The sequence below is a fragment of the Chanos chanos genome, chromosome 1 (genome assembly GCF_902362185.1).
Source record: "Chanos chanos chromosome 1, fChaCha1.1, whole genome shotgun sequence".
NCBI lineage: Eukaryota > Metazoa > Chordata > Actinopteri > Gonorynchiformes > Chanidae > Chanos > Chanos chanos.
Window position 1 is genome coordinate 58,298,847 of NC_044495.1, and position 14,226 is coordinate 58,313,072.

The 14,226-nt window shown below is 39.9% G+C and overlaps 1 protein-coding gene across 1 annotated transcript; it reads right to left on the reverse strand.

Moving 5' to 3' along the window:
* Nucleotides 1–1,628: 1,628 nt before the first annotated feature.
* Nucleotides 1,629–14,077, reverse strand: rasef (RAS and EF-hand domain containing). The gene is made up of 17 exons (XM_030783705.1): nucleotides 13,758–14,077; nucleotides 11,535–11,681; nucleotides 11,305–11,395; nucleotides 7,900–7,995; nucleotides 7,728–7,805; nucleotides 7,400–7,515; nucleotides 6,111–6,179; nucleotides 5,710–5,791; nucleotides 5,368–5,438; nucleotides 4,816–5,098; nucleotides 4,391–4,525; nucleotides 3,811–3,958; nucleotides 3,213–3,294; nucleotides 3,009–3,123; nucleotides 2,431–2,550; nucleotides 2,027–2,103; nucleotides 1,629–1,844 (listed from the first exon to the last, which is right to left on the reverse strand). Exons 1-17 carry the CDS (start codon nucleotides 14,075–14,077, stop codon nucleotides 1,736–1,738), a joined length of 2,139 nt encoding a protein of 712 aa, XP_030639565.1. The 3' UTR covers nucleotides 1,629–1,735.
* Nucleotides 14,078–14,226: the final 149 nt, after the last annotated feature.

The window sequence follows — 14,226 nt, forward strand, 5'->3', positions numbered from 1 at the left end:
TTTGCTTACTTACTTGTTTGTTTAGTCTTATTAGAGGACACTGACACTGAGGACACATGTTTCGGTTAACTGCCAGCTGGCTTGGATAAACCTACGCTAATTATCACTGGTAAGTACCAGAGCTCCAGCATCAACTGTCTTCCTTTCGTCATGAAACTTCCAAAAGAAAGGGGAAAAAATAAGTTTAGAGTTTGTTTATTCTCTATTAGAGCAATAAAATAAACACAACATATTGTACATAACATTCAGCTGACATTATGTATGCAAGGCAAAAGAATGCCATGAACACTATGAATCTGAAACAACAAAAAAATCTGGATAGCAGGTTGTTTTAGGAGGTTTCATTGCTTTGAAAAATAAGTAATTATGCAGGAAACAGGGCTTTGAGCTTTAAGCAAAACAATTTGGGTCAAAACATGTGGCAGTTTGACTTGGCTTTCATGAAAGCAGACAGTCACAAATAGCCAAGTGGGAGAGTATATGTCCACATAGTGCATAAACAATAGAACAGTGCATAAACAAAGTCAGTTTGACTGAAACGTTTTATTTAGTCGATTCTAAACATATTTTGTAAATCTTGTACCATCTTGTGCTAACACTTTTTCAAACTGTTAAATGCATCCTTTTCTTGGCGTTCATCCATGCAAACTTTTAACGTCTCTTAAAGGAGTGACTGAATATAGTAAATAAGTTTAAGACATTGAGAAGCACTTGAGATTAGATATTGAAGCATGATGTTGCTCAAAAAAAGGTCAAATTCTCAACCATCGCAACCATTGTTCATTGTTCATTAATTCCAAGTGTGCCCATGTAGCCCTCCAGACCAAGTCAGAACTACCCAGGTGTGTCACTAGATGGCACTAGAGTACATTGCTAATATTGCCAAAGTCAGGGGTCTGATCCCCATATGGGCCTCTTGTGCTTTTTTTCTTGGTGTAAGTAATGACATGGAGGGGTCAGCTTTGGTCATTGCACAACTGCAATCAAGCATACCATGTTTGTTTTAGTAACTTCCAACCATATGATTAAACTTCCTAAATAATTTTGTGATCACATATTCAAACAGATGAGTGGTGATGCTCAAAAGGAATAGATTGCAAGGTTCTCAGCCATCATATGTTACTTCCAGGGCTGGTCATGTAGTTGCTACGTTTTTCCTCTTGCTTGACCACATTCTGAGGCTGGCCCAGTTTGATGGAAGTAATCACGTCTCTAGATTACATAAACAAACACATATGCAAACTATCTCGCTGTTTTCTCTCTCTTACACCTGACATGGGACTTGAGGTCACCTCCTTCAGCACCGCTCTGAATTGTCTTTCATGTCGTCCAATCACATCAGTCTCAGACAAAAAAAAAAGTTACTTAAAAATTCAAACAATAAATTAGTAGGAACGTATTCACACAGAGAGATGAATTTCTGCTTCTCACAGAACGAAAACAGAAGAAGAAAAAAAAAAAAACACAGAAGACTATTGGCACAGAATGTTTGTTCCAGTTGGCAGAGGGTTTGATACTTGCTCGTATGGCGTTTGCGGGCATGTGTCTGTGAAGACGGATCAAAGCAAAGAAAATGAAGACAACTGTATGAAAACAGCTAATGCAGGTTATGACAGAACCGTAGGCAAGAATCATTTTCACAGCACCATGCTCAGCACAACAGGGACGGATGAGCTCTGCAGACCCTTCACTGCGGCTCTTTCCTAGTTCCAGCTGATTCTGTCACGTACAACTTTTATCCAGTACAGCAGTTCAGGTTGGGAATCTTTTGTTTGTTTTGATTTCCTTTTCCGAGATTTGCGAACGATGGGGTCTTGTCCTCTCGAGCGTGTTTAGTCACCTCTCTGTAGAGAAAAGAGGAGCAAGCTGAAACGTTTCTCTTGCCATCGGGGGGAAAAAAAAACAACTAAAATAACACGAAAAGTGCAAATGTATGAAGACAGCAAGACAGAATGCTTGTATCTTTCTATCTGATTTGTCTTAATACCAGTTAATGCAGACAAAAGGATAAATGGGAAAGGTTTACCTGGCTAAATGAAGAACTGCCTCAATGATGTTTGAACCATCCTTTGCACTTGTCTCACAGAAAAGAGAGCTGTAGGTCTGGAAAATGCCATTATCAGTGGTCAAAAACCAAAGCCTCGGATTCAGAGTACTTCAGCCATTACTGAGTTCGTCTTTGATTTACTAAATTGTTTATCTACTTCTCAGATCAAATTAGAATTAAATAAGCAATGGGAAGGGGTAATTTGAACTATGAGACAACAGAGCTCTTCACCAACTATAACCATTTACCACAGAGTCCACCTGCAGAACTAGAACAAATGCCTTAAATCGAGCCTGAGAAAGACAGACAGTTAGTAAGTGGCTAATCGTAAAGCCTAAAAACAAAAGAGGATAGCGTTGAGAATTGCCAACTGCATCCCTCACCATGGCTAGCTTCTCTCCGTAACTCGTGGGAACACACGTGACCCCGTCCTGGAGCGCCTGCTGCCGCAGATCCGATTTATTTCCAACAAGCATGATGGGAATGTCATCCTGGGACACATCCTGGATAAGCAGTCAGGTAAGAAAAAATGTGTGTCTGTTTTGTTGATAACACTTGCTAACCATTGCTTTGACTGCACTCTAATGTGAGATTCAGAAGTTTTAGTTGTTTTATGTAAATTGCACAACAAAACACTTATTCACATACATGTTTTCACCTATTGGCTACTGAATTTAAAAATATTCAAAACAATATAAAGTAGCAGCAGCTCACAAAAGAATACAATACACTTCATACTGTGGGATACATAATAGGATTAATATGCAAACGTGAATAATAAGTAAGTAACATCTTCAGCAGTTGAGCAACGCACTGGTGTATAAATATTCATTGCTCAGTTAGGCGCTCCTACTGATTTCAAATGATGATGTTCTTGATTGCCCTCCAATATTTCTGTATTGAAATCGACCCTGCCCACAGCAAAAGTCCAACATAATTTTTTTTTTTTTCTTGGAAATACCTCAATCATGTCAACCCAGTTCCGGACACTGAGAAAGCTCCCCTCGCAAGTGACGTCGTAGAGCAAAAGAACGCCATCGGCCCGTCTGAAATAAGACCGGGCAATACTTCTGAACCTGCAATGAAACAACCACAAAACCGTTATTGAGTAACATGCTTTAGGAGCTGTCCAGTCCACTACTGCATATGCATGTGGAGTTTTTACCTCTCCTGGCCTGCTGTGTCCCACAGCTGCAACACAGTTGGTTCTCCATCCACCACTAGAGTCTTCATCTGGAAATCCACCCCTTAAGCAAGAGCCAAAGGATTTCAGTATTTTAGGTGCATGGGAATTACATAACTAAAATCTAGAGTAGCGCTTTCAAATTCATTTTGAAGGGAGGGGAGAGCAAGAGGAAGCAAAGAAAGATCAACTGTAACTAATATGTTTTTTAGTCAAAATGTATATATAGTTTTGAACTGGCAAACTGTTCACTGAGTGGATAGGCTGAAGATGGTTTCCACAGCCCTCACGAAATTGTTAATATTACAACCAAGTCAAGTTAGTTTTTTCCCTCGCTTTCCACTAAAACTAAGATATTTGGCCCCCCCCCCCCCCCCCCCCCCCCCCCCAAGGCTTTCCCACACCCTTTACACATTATCTAGAAATGATAACGCAAAGTTCTGATCATTGGAAAAGCAAACACAAGAAATGGTTAGAACCATGGCAGTTGGCTCTTGGGAAATACTGATACAGAAGGAATTGTGTTTCTGTCTAAATTCAGAAAAGTGCTTTGAACAAAGCCATTAAAAACACAGCTCACCCAGAGTGGCGCTGGTGTTGGAATGGAATTCGTTCTTACAAAGACGGAGAAGGAAACTTGACTTGCCCACAGCAGCATCTCCAGCCAAGACTATTCTGTAGGTCTTGGCAGAGGTTTTGGGAATAGGGTTCATTTCATCCTCTTCTGTCTGTAAAAACAAGCATGAAGAACTTTGCTCATATTGTGGTATGTGGCATTCCCTTACCAACATTTCTACTTATCCATAGAGCAATTCTGAAAAAATCTAGGTAGTCTTGTCTTTTTCTTTTCATTGTTCTATCAGGACACTGAGGTCAAACAGCCCGCGATAACAATAAAGAAAATGAAGCAATTCAATGAAATTTAGCAACTCGGCTGAAAAAAATGTATTCTTTACAGAGGTGAAGTGGGGCTTTGTCCACCACCATTAGTCTTGTTAGTGAATCTTTAATCTTCATTAGACACCAAATGTAGCTGCTATATCCTAAACAGCCCCAGAACCGAGATGTCAGAACAGAGCAGTTAAGATCATGGAATGGCCAAGATGACGTCCACCTCCTCTCTCTCTCTCTCTCTCTCTCTCTCTCTCTCTCTCACGCACCTCAGAAAATATTGCAGAGAGACACTTCTTTCCTGAAGGAGTGGCATCGGTATTGACCACTGGTAATGACGGCTTCCAGTCCATGACTGACACGCTATCGGTCACGGACACAGCGTCATCCTGGGCCTCTGATGCCTGGAACCACATTATTTTTGTTATGAATTTAAATATCAGAGTGTGAGATGATCTGAACATAGTGTCTGACAGACACAGGCACGGGTTTGTCAAGGAGTTTCAAAAACAGGCCTTTTTCAGTACATCATTTTTAAAGATATATTTGTAATGTTCTGTGGTCATTGAGCAGTTCATTCGAATCTAATTGAAAAGCAAATATAGCTTTAAATCAGTCTTTAAACGATATTTCTGTAAAAACGAACTCTGTGACATCATTTGCCTTTAAAAATATCAGTTATACTATACCATACCGCAGTGTCATAAGAGTCAACTTCTGGACTGCCAGTTCGCCCCATTGCCTGCTGGGTAATCTTGTCATTCATAACCTCATGTTCAGAGTCGTATCCATTTGAACCACGGAGGGTGGAGAGACCACTGTCAAAACAGCTTTCTGGCAGGCTCTCAGCCTCAAAGCTGTGTCTTCGCATAGGATCACAAAGAGCCAATGCTAAGGAATCACAGCTGGGCCTACGCATTCCCTCCCCCAGCGGTAAGGGGTCATATGACTCATCCATACAGTGTACGTTGCAACATCTAAACCCAAATGACAAAGTTACAGGTTTACAAAAATGTAAAACTTTTTTTAAGTTCTGTGAATTATGTGGTTATTATAATTGGCCAGTGTGTGTTCAGGTTACTACAAAAAGTTTGTTTGATAGGTCTGCTTGCATAAAATGTCTGTTAATTGCAATTTGTAGTCACTGGGCCATAATCTTAATGGTTAGCCTTTACATTGTAATGGAAACACACTGTTTCATCGGGGTTGATATTTAATGGGACTGATGGGTGATACAAACCCATACCTGTCAAAGAATGGAGAACATATGCTCTTGCTCCGGGTCATCGTGCTTCCAGGAGAGAAAATGCTGCCACGCTGTCAGAGAGGGAAAAAAAAACACCTTCAAAACACGCCCTCACAAAAATACTGCCGTGGGATTTTCAAGAGATCATGAGATTTTAGGGAAAAAAAAGAAGAAAAAAAAATAATACGTTTGTAGCCAAAAACATTTTATCAACCACATGCTATCACATCCTAATGTGTATCTAAGCAAGTGCTGTCCTTGAGCAGAGATAGTAAGCCCCAAAAAATACCCCTAATCCCACTGTTCCCTGAACCCAAAGGCCCCAACTGTTACCATGGAAACATTCACCTTGTTTTTGCTCTGGCTGCTCTCCAGAGCAGTCCGTAAACTGTCGTTGCTGTCGTGGAGCTTCCTGTTCGCTGACCTTTAATGCAGAGCAACATAGACAATGTCACAATACCTGACCAGTCAAGCACTCCACAGTTAAACCATGGAGCAGAACAGACGTATTTAAAGATGTCTGGGGCATATTTCCAGCAATTTAGTTCAGTTCAATTCATTTCAATGCAGTTAGCTGTTACAATGAAGCAGCTATATACATCATTAACTATATTACTGGAGTAGCTCAGTTCAGAAGTGCCGTGTTGTTAAATATTTCCATTCAATTTAATGGCTGTTTTGTATAGTGTGATGTGTATAGACTGACTCATCATTCGTGTGGAGGCAGGTCAGGTCGCACTTACTGTAGCAACTCAATCTGTCGCTCCAAGTTGTCTCTCTCTTCTGCAAAGCATCTCATTAATGCTTCATCTCTGAAAAGACACAAAAACAAGGCCATTCTTACTTTTCTTATTTCTGCGAAGTTTCTGACTTTTACATGACATGAAAAGGCAACAGCAATTACTTTGATTAAAGTTTAAAATGTAAAAAAATGAACACATTCTTATATAAACTACATAAGTGAGTAAGATTTAAGAGACAATCTTTTCTGCACAAAGACTGAGGAAAGTGATCTTGTATTCATAAACAGAGATCAAAACATCAAAATACTGTTTTGTAAGACTGTTTAATTTATCCTCAAAAAGATTAACTTTAGTTAATCTCGAACTAGGACAAACACATACAGCAGTCAGCTGAGATCCAAAACACTTGAATTAAATCTAGTTGTTGGCCTGCTGGTTTGGTTGCTAAGTAACAATGTTGCGAAATTCTTTGATGTCACTCAAGGATATCCTGTTACGATCGTGACAAAACTGCAAACACTGATGGGCGGGTGTGTTCAGGCTCACATGTGCCTCCGCTGTTTTCTGATTGGCTGATTAGTCACTGTGCACACAAAGTGTGTCAGTGTTGACAAAGAGTCACAGTTTCCCATATTCCACATTCCTCAGCTCCCCATTAACAAAACAAAGACATTATCACTTTTGATTCGACTTGAACAGTATCCTCATGTCCACAGATATTATTCTGTTTTCAACTCCAAATTAAATTTAAATTTACAAATATATATATATATATATCTATACAGTGTGTTTGCATAACTGTTCGATTTTGATGATTATTAATGATAATAAAAAAAAATGCCATAAATCTTCCCTAACCAGTTTTTGGAAAGGTTTGAATAGTTTTCAAAATAATGTTTACATTCATTTGTTTGAACAGTTAATCATCCAAAAAAAAAAAAAAAAGAGACTGAGAAAGACATGAGGCCAGAGCAGCTGAGCAGTGCACTTTTCAGAAGAATTACATCATACGTTTCTATTAGAGGCTCTACTTTTCCTCAAACGCCGTGGCAACTGAGTCAGAGAGCAGACAAACGGAACAGTCGGTCATTGTGTATAAATACCATGGGAAACTACTTGAGCGTAATGTAGGAGAATGAACCTGGTCACAAGTGCCAGAAAGTGAATGCATTTTGTTGACCTGAAATTAAACAACAGAGGCTTGTTTTTGAAGATGAAGCACCATCTTTTTGTTAGCGTCGAACGTATTTCGGTTACGCACACAAGGGCATCCTTTTAAAATGCCTCACCTCTCACTGTTGATACTCTGGTCCGTGAGGTCACTCTTCAAAGAATCCAACTCACTCTGGAGGAAAGCTACATTTGTGTGGGATTCCAACAGTTCCTGTTTCAGTCGCTGATTTTCCTGAACAACATAAAAGAAATAGCTCAGTGTGTTAATTATATAAACATATATAAACTGTATACAATATAGTAAGAAACTATATATATACAGTATATATATATATACACGTGTGTGTGTGTATGTATATATATATATATATATATATATATATATAAGCAGAAAGAAGCAGAAGTATTTGACTGACTGTACATGTAGTCAAATGAAACACATACCAAAGTCAAGTCATTGTTCTTCCTCTTCAGCAGTGAGGCCTCCTCTTTGAGACCGACGCTTCTGTTTTGTTGTTCAGTCTGAAGCAGAGACAGATCATTTAAGATGCAGAGTACATCAAGTGTGACTCACTGATTAGACGGTTGTTGTGGTGTGGTGTCTACAGTAACTCACTATCTGCAGGGTCTGGATCTTCTGCTGTAACTCAGCAAGCTGAGACTCATACTGATGCTGCATGCTGGTCAGAGCCGCCTCTGCCTTTTTGGATTCCTGAAAATAACAAGTTTTCATTTTTTTTTTTTTTTTAAAAATTAACATTTCCACACCCTTCAGCAATCATGAGTCTATTCCAGAATACAAGTAAGCAGTAGTAGCAGTGGTAGTAGTAAAAAGAGTCTCTAAATACTCAGATGTCAGAATTGTGTTCAAGTTATGCTCAAGTTTATGCGGAAAAAAAGAGCAGAACTTGATTTGACATTACCATCAAAAATAAAATTGTTCATTAAATAGTTTAATTTCCCATTTATATTAATCCATGTATCGATTTTATAAATGTTTTTATCCACTTAGCCATGCAGTAAACAGAAATAAACAAGCAAATACATAAACTTCCAAAGGCCATGGACGGAGTGCCAGAGTTGGAAGCACACACAGACATTCTGCAACTGGGATTGTAAGGCTGGAATCCCAGCTGTGTCATCAATATTCAGTCTAGGTAATCAAGTGAGAGAGATAGCGGAATGTTTCTCCTGTTACTATGCAACACACACAGTAAATAAGCTATGAACTTATAGGTAGGATTGTATGCCCAATTTTCTCCTAAAAATGCAACATGCTTTGTGATGATACCACATCCCGGCTGAACAGAGAGTACTATGTACAAGAGATGGCCGTTCCAAACTGGGACAAATTTTTAACAACAAAAAAAAGGGCACTCGTGTATGAACAGGTAACAGCTGCTGTGGGGTAGACTTTTGCAGGTAGCAAAACTTACGTAATGGGGGGGCGGGGGGGGGCAGGGAGATAATAAATGGGGTTGGAACACACATCAGGATAAAGAGTTCATGATGTCACATTCTAAAAGAGAGAGCTGGACGCATTCCAACACAATCACATGAGTGAGGAGGCGGGTCAAGAAAGGAGTGTTCACCTGCACCTGTCGCTCCATAACTTACAGATCACCCATCCCAAGTATGAGGTTCCATCGTAAATGAAAACTAAATTAACAGTGAAACTTGACGATGCAGCCTAAATGTCAACACAAATGACAGAGAACACAAAACACACAAAACTGGAAAAACAAAAAAACAGGCTGCATGTACAGCATTTTAGGCAAAGTCGAAACAGTGGGTTTTGTAAAATACCCCAGGCTCAGGTATCTTACACGACGCCCTTTGATACAATTAGGACACAGAACTGAGACCCTTCAGCACTACTCAATTCAATTTCTGAGTTCAGACCTTTTTATAGCTGATAATGTCACAAAGCAGCGTTATAGAATACCTGGTCTGAGCCCCCCAGGGAGCAACCTGAAGTGACAGTAGCAGGGAAATCCTCCCTTTAGTTTATAAACAGAATAAAACCTTGAGAGAAGCTAGCACTCAGAGGGAGGAACCCATACTCCTCTTGGTGTCACTTGGTTGTTACAGCATAGACCAGTTTTGTACAACCAGGAGGGATACAGATCAGTTGCAAGCATCAGAGGAGTCGGTGAGGTTTTGAAAGAGTCACAGATACAAGGAGCAAGAGTGGTCCTCAGAAGACAGACAGGAGCATGACTGAATGAGACTGTCAAAAGGGAAGGGATGTAGTACTTAGTGAGCTTTATCAAAGGGAAGTCCAGGGCAATCAGGACCAAACCTGGATCAAATCCACAACTAAAATATGTCAGGTTTTTCTGCTTAGCCGTTTTTCTTCTTTCATTTTCTTAAGTAAAGCCAAAAGTGAATGTTCTCTCTCTCTCTGTATGTATATATGTGTGTGTGTGTGTGTCAGAGGCGACTGCTCTAAGACTACACGGGAAGCCGAGCTTCCTCTAAAACGTCACGAAAGTTCGTCAATTAAATATGTAATATTGTAGTTACATTACTTAACTCTCTTATTACAAATCAATATTAAGGTCTAGAAAGTGTTCAACTTCACGGCTAGTTGGTTCAGCTTTAATTTCTCGCAGGTCGTCATAAGCTAAAGTGATTTTTACCTCATAGAAACCCGTGGAAGCACGACCCATTTACACCCATTGACGCTGTACGTCTCTGGGGTTCAATGGCACTTCAGAATACGCTTCGTTTTCAGTGCAACAAAGCTAGACATTTATTGGACAATATGCTTTTAAACCATCATTTCCGGACGCACGGCTTGTATGGGAGTCAATGGGACTGGTGACGGCGATTTTTGCATTGAAAAAAAATTCTGCACGTTTACTGGACAGCAGGCTTGGTTTTGTGCCGCCCGGACGCCGGGCTGCTATATATGATTATTGGAGGAACTCTTTTACATGTCATGGCAAAGAACATGACTGACAGCGTTTTAAAATTTTGCACCGGCATCGGCGGAATTCAAGCTCGATCTGTGGAGTGTTGGCAGGCGAGGTCATAAGCTTCTGCTCATTTTCTCTGTTATTTGCTATGCCGCTTCTGTTTGTACATACTGTTAATAAAATTCTAAATCTAGAGTTCTTGAGTTTGTCACTCGCTGTCGTTTCACTTTGGTAAAGGTTGATTTTAAGCTAGGTCATAGAGGATCTAGCCAGTTAGCTAGCAAGAAGGTTAAAAACTGTAGATGTTGCTAATGTTGTCGACCTGATTTTGGCAAAGTTCTTTGATAGTCTTTCTCACGAAGACACTCAGAATTAAACAGCAGGGCAGATCAACGCCCAACGTTAATTTAGTTCAAAAGTCAGGGAGCAAAGACTGATCATTTTGCCTCTCCTGGTATGACAAAGTGAACTGGCTGACTGGAAGTGCTTTGACTCAGAGAATGTACTGTTGGCCATTGAGAGGAAACTAGTCAAGTCTCCGGAAAAGAATCTGACCGGTATGACAGGGTAATAGATGATTTCCTAGAGAAAGAAAGGAGGGCAGAATCCGCATATAAATAACAACAAATGTAATAATTGACTAATTTTATGACGAAGGCCTAAACTGTGCTTCCCCTATTTCAAAGACCATCAGCCGCCACTGGTGTGTGTGTGTGTGTGTGTGTGTATAAAGAGAGGGAGAGAGGTAGATCAACAGATACTTTGTCATAACGCTTTCACTAATCATCTCAATTCAGATTTGTGACCACAAGAGCAGGGTCAGATGGTAAGGGAGCACTGAAGAGTACTGGGACATAGCCAGTCATTCAGATACATCGAAGAGTCATTTATTCTAGATCAAGTCAAGTGTGACAAACCACAGGTCTAGAAGTAAAAGCTGACCTGCCACCAGGAAGAAAGAAGGGAAAGAAAACGAAAGCAGACAGGGTGGAGATCACCGCAGACTTATGGCTACACAGGGGGCACCAGCAGGGAAAGTGTTGCCAGTACAGGCAAACTTACAGGCCAATTTTGACGCGTCTTGTCGTTAAAAGACTCACCTGTTGGCGAGTGGTACGTTCCGCTGTGTGAATTCTTTGCTCCATTTCTTCCTCCATCTCACTGAGTTGCATGGTGGCGTGGTCTTGTGCTCTGAAGAGGAGGAAGAAGGTGGTGATTCACAATGGGAGCCTTCAAATAACCAATGTTTGCTGGATAAAATGAACAGTAATATGCAAGCATCTGTATTATGTGTGTGTGTGTGTGTGTGTACGCATAAGTGTATCTTTACCTCTTCACCGCTAAGGCCAGGTGCTCCATTTCTGTGTTCTGCATTTTGATCTCTCTTATGAAGTTCATTATGACTCTCTCGTACTGGGGCACCATCCTGGGCTCTGTCAGACTGATGTTCTGGTACAGGGTCGACACTTGATCTATCCTACAGCCAATCGGAACCACAGAGGAAAACAAAGGGGTAAACTTCAACAACGAAAGAGGCTTTTCACACATATGTCTCCTGAGACAGATCCTAAACAAAGAAGTTAACTTGGAATGACAAGACAAACCCATTTAGAAGAGGGTGCTCCAAAACATACTTTAATTACGTTTCAATCCTTCTGGGTCCTCGTCAGGTTTAGAGGCCAGAACACATTCTTTTTGTCACATTTAAGACAGGACTGAGAGCAAATTATCTATACTAAAGCACTGACACATTCGATAAACTCCGGATAATATATATTCCTTGAAATCAGGAATCTATATGACATGTCAGATGTCATAAATGTATGCCTCCATACATTTCATGTTTTTATTTTTAGCATAGCTAAGACAGAAGTGGGTCACTTGGTTACTGATAAGGAGAGACCATTTTTTTTAGCCAGGTGAGTTATTCTGTGGAACTAGTTTCATCCCAAAGCATATTGACTTATTGTTTAAAAGTAAACAATACACAGATGTGTTAGGGAGACACGTACAGGAAATCAATATATTCATAATTGTACACAATAACTGTAAAAAAATATACGCTTTAGCTATGGTGTTTATTTAAGGAGAAGTGAAAATGTAGACAGTTTTGTCTAATAAAATATAATAAAGTTTTAGCCTCATACTATGTGTATGTGTATGTGTGGTGTGTGTCTGTGCTCGTTCTCATTTGAGCACAAAGATTAAGGTTTCCTTTGTCAATTCAATGGAGACAAAAGAGGAATTTTCACAAAACAAGGACACTTCCTTTGTCAAATGTAGAACTCACATATCCATTACATAACTTCTACTTTATCAAGACGGAAAAAAAAGATAAATAACAAACTTAACAAACTCGTATAGATAAAATATCAACTGCTATAAAATCTGTGGATTCTTTTTTTTCAGCCACATGACAGACGTTATCCTGTATCATGCTGTTATATCTCTAACATTAGATGGTGTTGTCAGTAGGGAACAGACTGGAAGCCATTCAGGCTCAAATTAATCGATGTACTGGCAGCTGCACCGTGGAAAAGTGGTGGTGAATCTCATGTATAGCCCCTGGGTCTTCCATTTGATAACCTCATTCTGGACTTGTCATGAGATACTAAAACCCCCCCAACTTCGTACGCCCTAAAACATCGCCCCTTGTATGGAACACTTTGTCAATGCAGAGAACTGTGTATGTGACATAAAATGATAGAACTGTTTTAAAGTCCCGTGTGTACGATTTTGAAACTTAATGATCGATTCAAAATATTTTGACTGTTAGAAATATAGCAGAACCTCGTTTTAATCGCACGATAATGTGTGCAGGTAGCAATGGAAGATTTGAGAAAAAGGTACAAGTCTCGGATCTCTGATCTCTCATGAAGTTCTGTATTACCGATGTTCTCCCATATCCCGGACGGCACATTATTTTTTTTTAAAAATATTATTCAATATCTTCTCAAATTCAGTATATTCTGTGTGGATGGCGTAGAGATGTGTGCCTTGCTCGTGAACACTGAATGGCTGCACCCACTGAGGCTAACTTCACTTCTTAAAGTGAGTCCCCTTTATACATGTATGTATAGATAATCCATGTGTATGTATAAACGGTCGGCATTTTGCTTACACTCCGAAATTTTCTGTCCTCGTTTTTCAAATCAAACCTGAAACAGGGTGAAAAGCAGACCTTTTCTTTAAGTGCCCAACTCTTGTCTAAAATCGACAACTTGAAAAGATTACAAAACATAAAAGTAACAAAACATAAAACAGTACAGAAAACTGGTCAAAACTGTATGCGAATCATTTGAACATTCCAGTTACAAATGCGTTGTATGTTTATGCTATCAAATTCATATAGAAGAAGGTGATATTTTGCTGCCGCAAAACGCATCTTCGTTTACTCTTCCTATTCATTCAACCTTACAAAGTAATGATCACATCGTAATTCACGGGCACTACAAGTTTTGCTTCTCATGTTTTTCGTGGTAAAGTCGTATTTTGTACAAAAAGTGTTTTTGCACGGCTTTCCGTGTCCTATGTTCCATTCATTTATGCCTACCTGGGGATAAACTTGGCCTGATCGCCAAGTCTGGTTTTGAAGTCTTCCCATGCCAAAGAAAAAGTTTCCCCTCCATCCATGTCCTGCTCCTGCTGTAAGTCGTTCGCTACTTGGTGAAACCCGCGGATGAACTCCTCTAAATTGATCGTCCCGTCCCTGTCCGTGTCAAGTTTGGAGAATAGATCCTCTATGTCCGTTGACCGGACGTGAAGCTCTGAGCATATTTTCAAGAACTCCCATTTTTCAATTCGCCCCGAGTTATTTACATCACAAGCACGAAAGAGGGAACAGAGTCTGTCAAGTTGAGCGTCCGATTCCATTCTAGAAAGCGCGTCTTTGCGTATTTTTCAGGCGAAGAAATATCCGTTCATGTCCTTTGTTGTTAGTAGTTTGTAAATGTTAACAGATATCGGATGTCAACGATTTGAAAAAAATGAATTAAAGTATTAAATGTCTCCCTTTCCTTTCC

Excerpts from the sequence above, each read along its gene's own strand:
- rasef (XM_030783705.1), bottom strand. The coding sequence starts at position 14,077 with ATGGAATCGGACGCTCAACTTGACAGACTCTGTTCCCTCTTTCGTGCT. Across the intron at positions 3,295-3,810 it reads CAACACCAGCGCCACTCTGG|GGGTGGATTTCCAGATGAAG; the intron begins GTGAGCTGTGTT and ends CTCTTGCTTAAG. Across the intron at positions 1,845-2,026 it reads GCAGTTCTTCATTTAGCCAG|AGAGGTGACTAAACACGCTC; the intron begins GTAAACCTTTCC and ends TTTTCTCTACAG.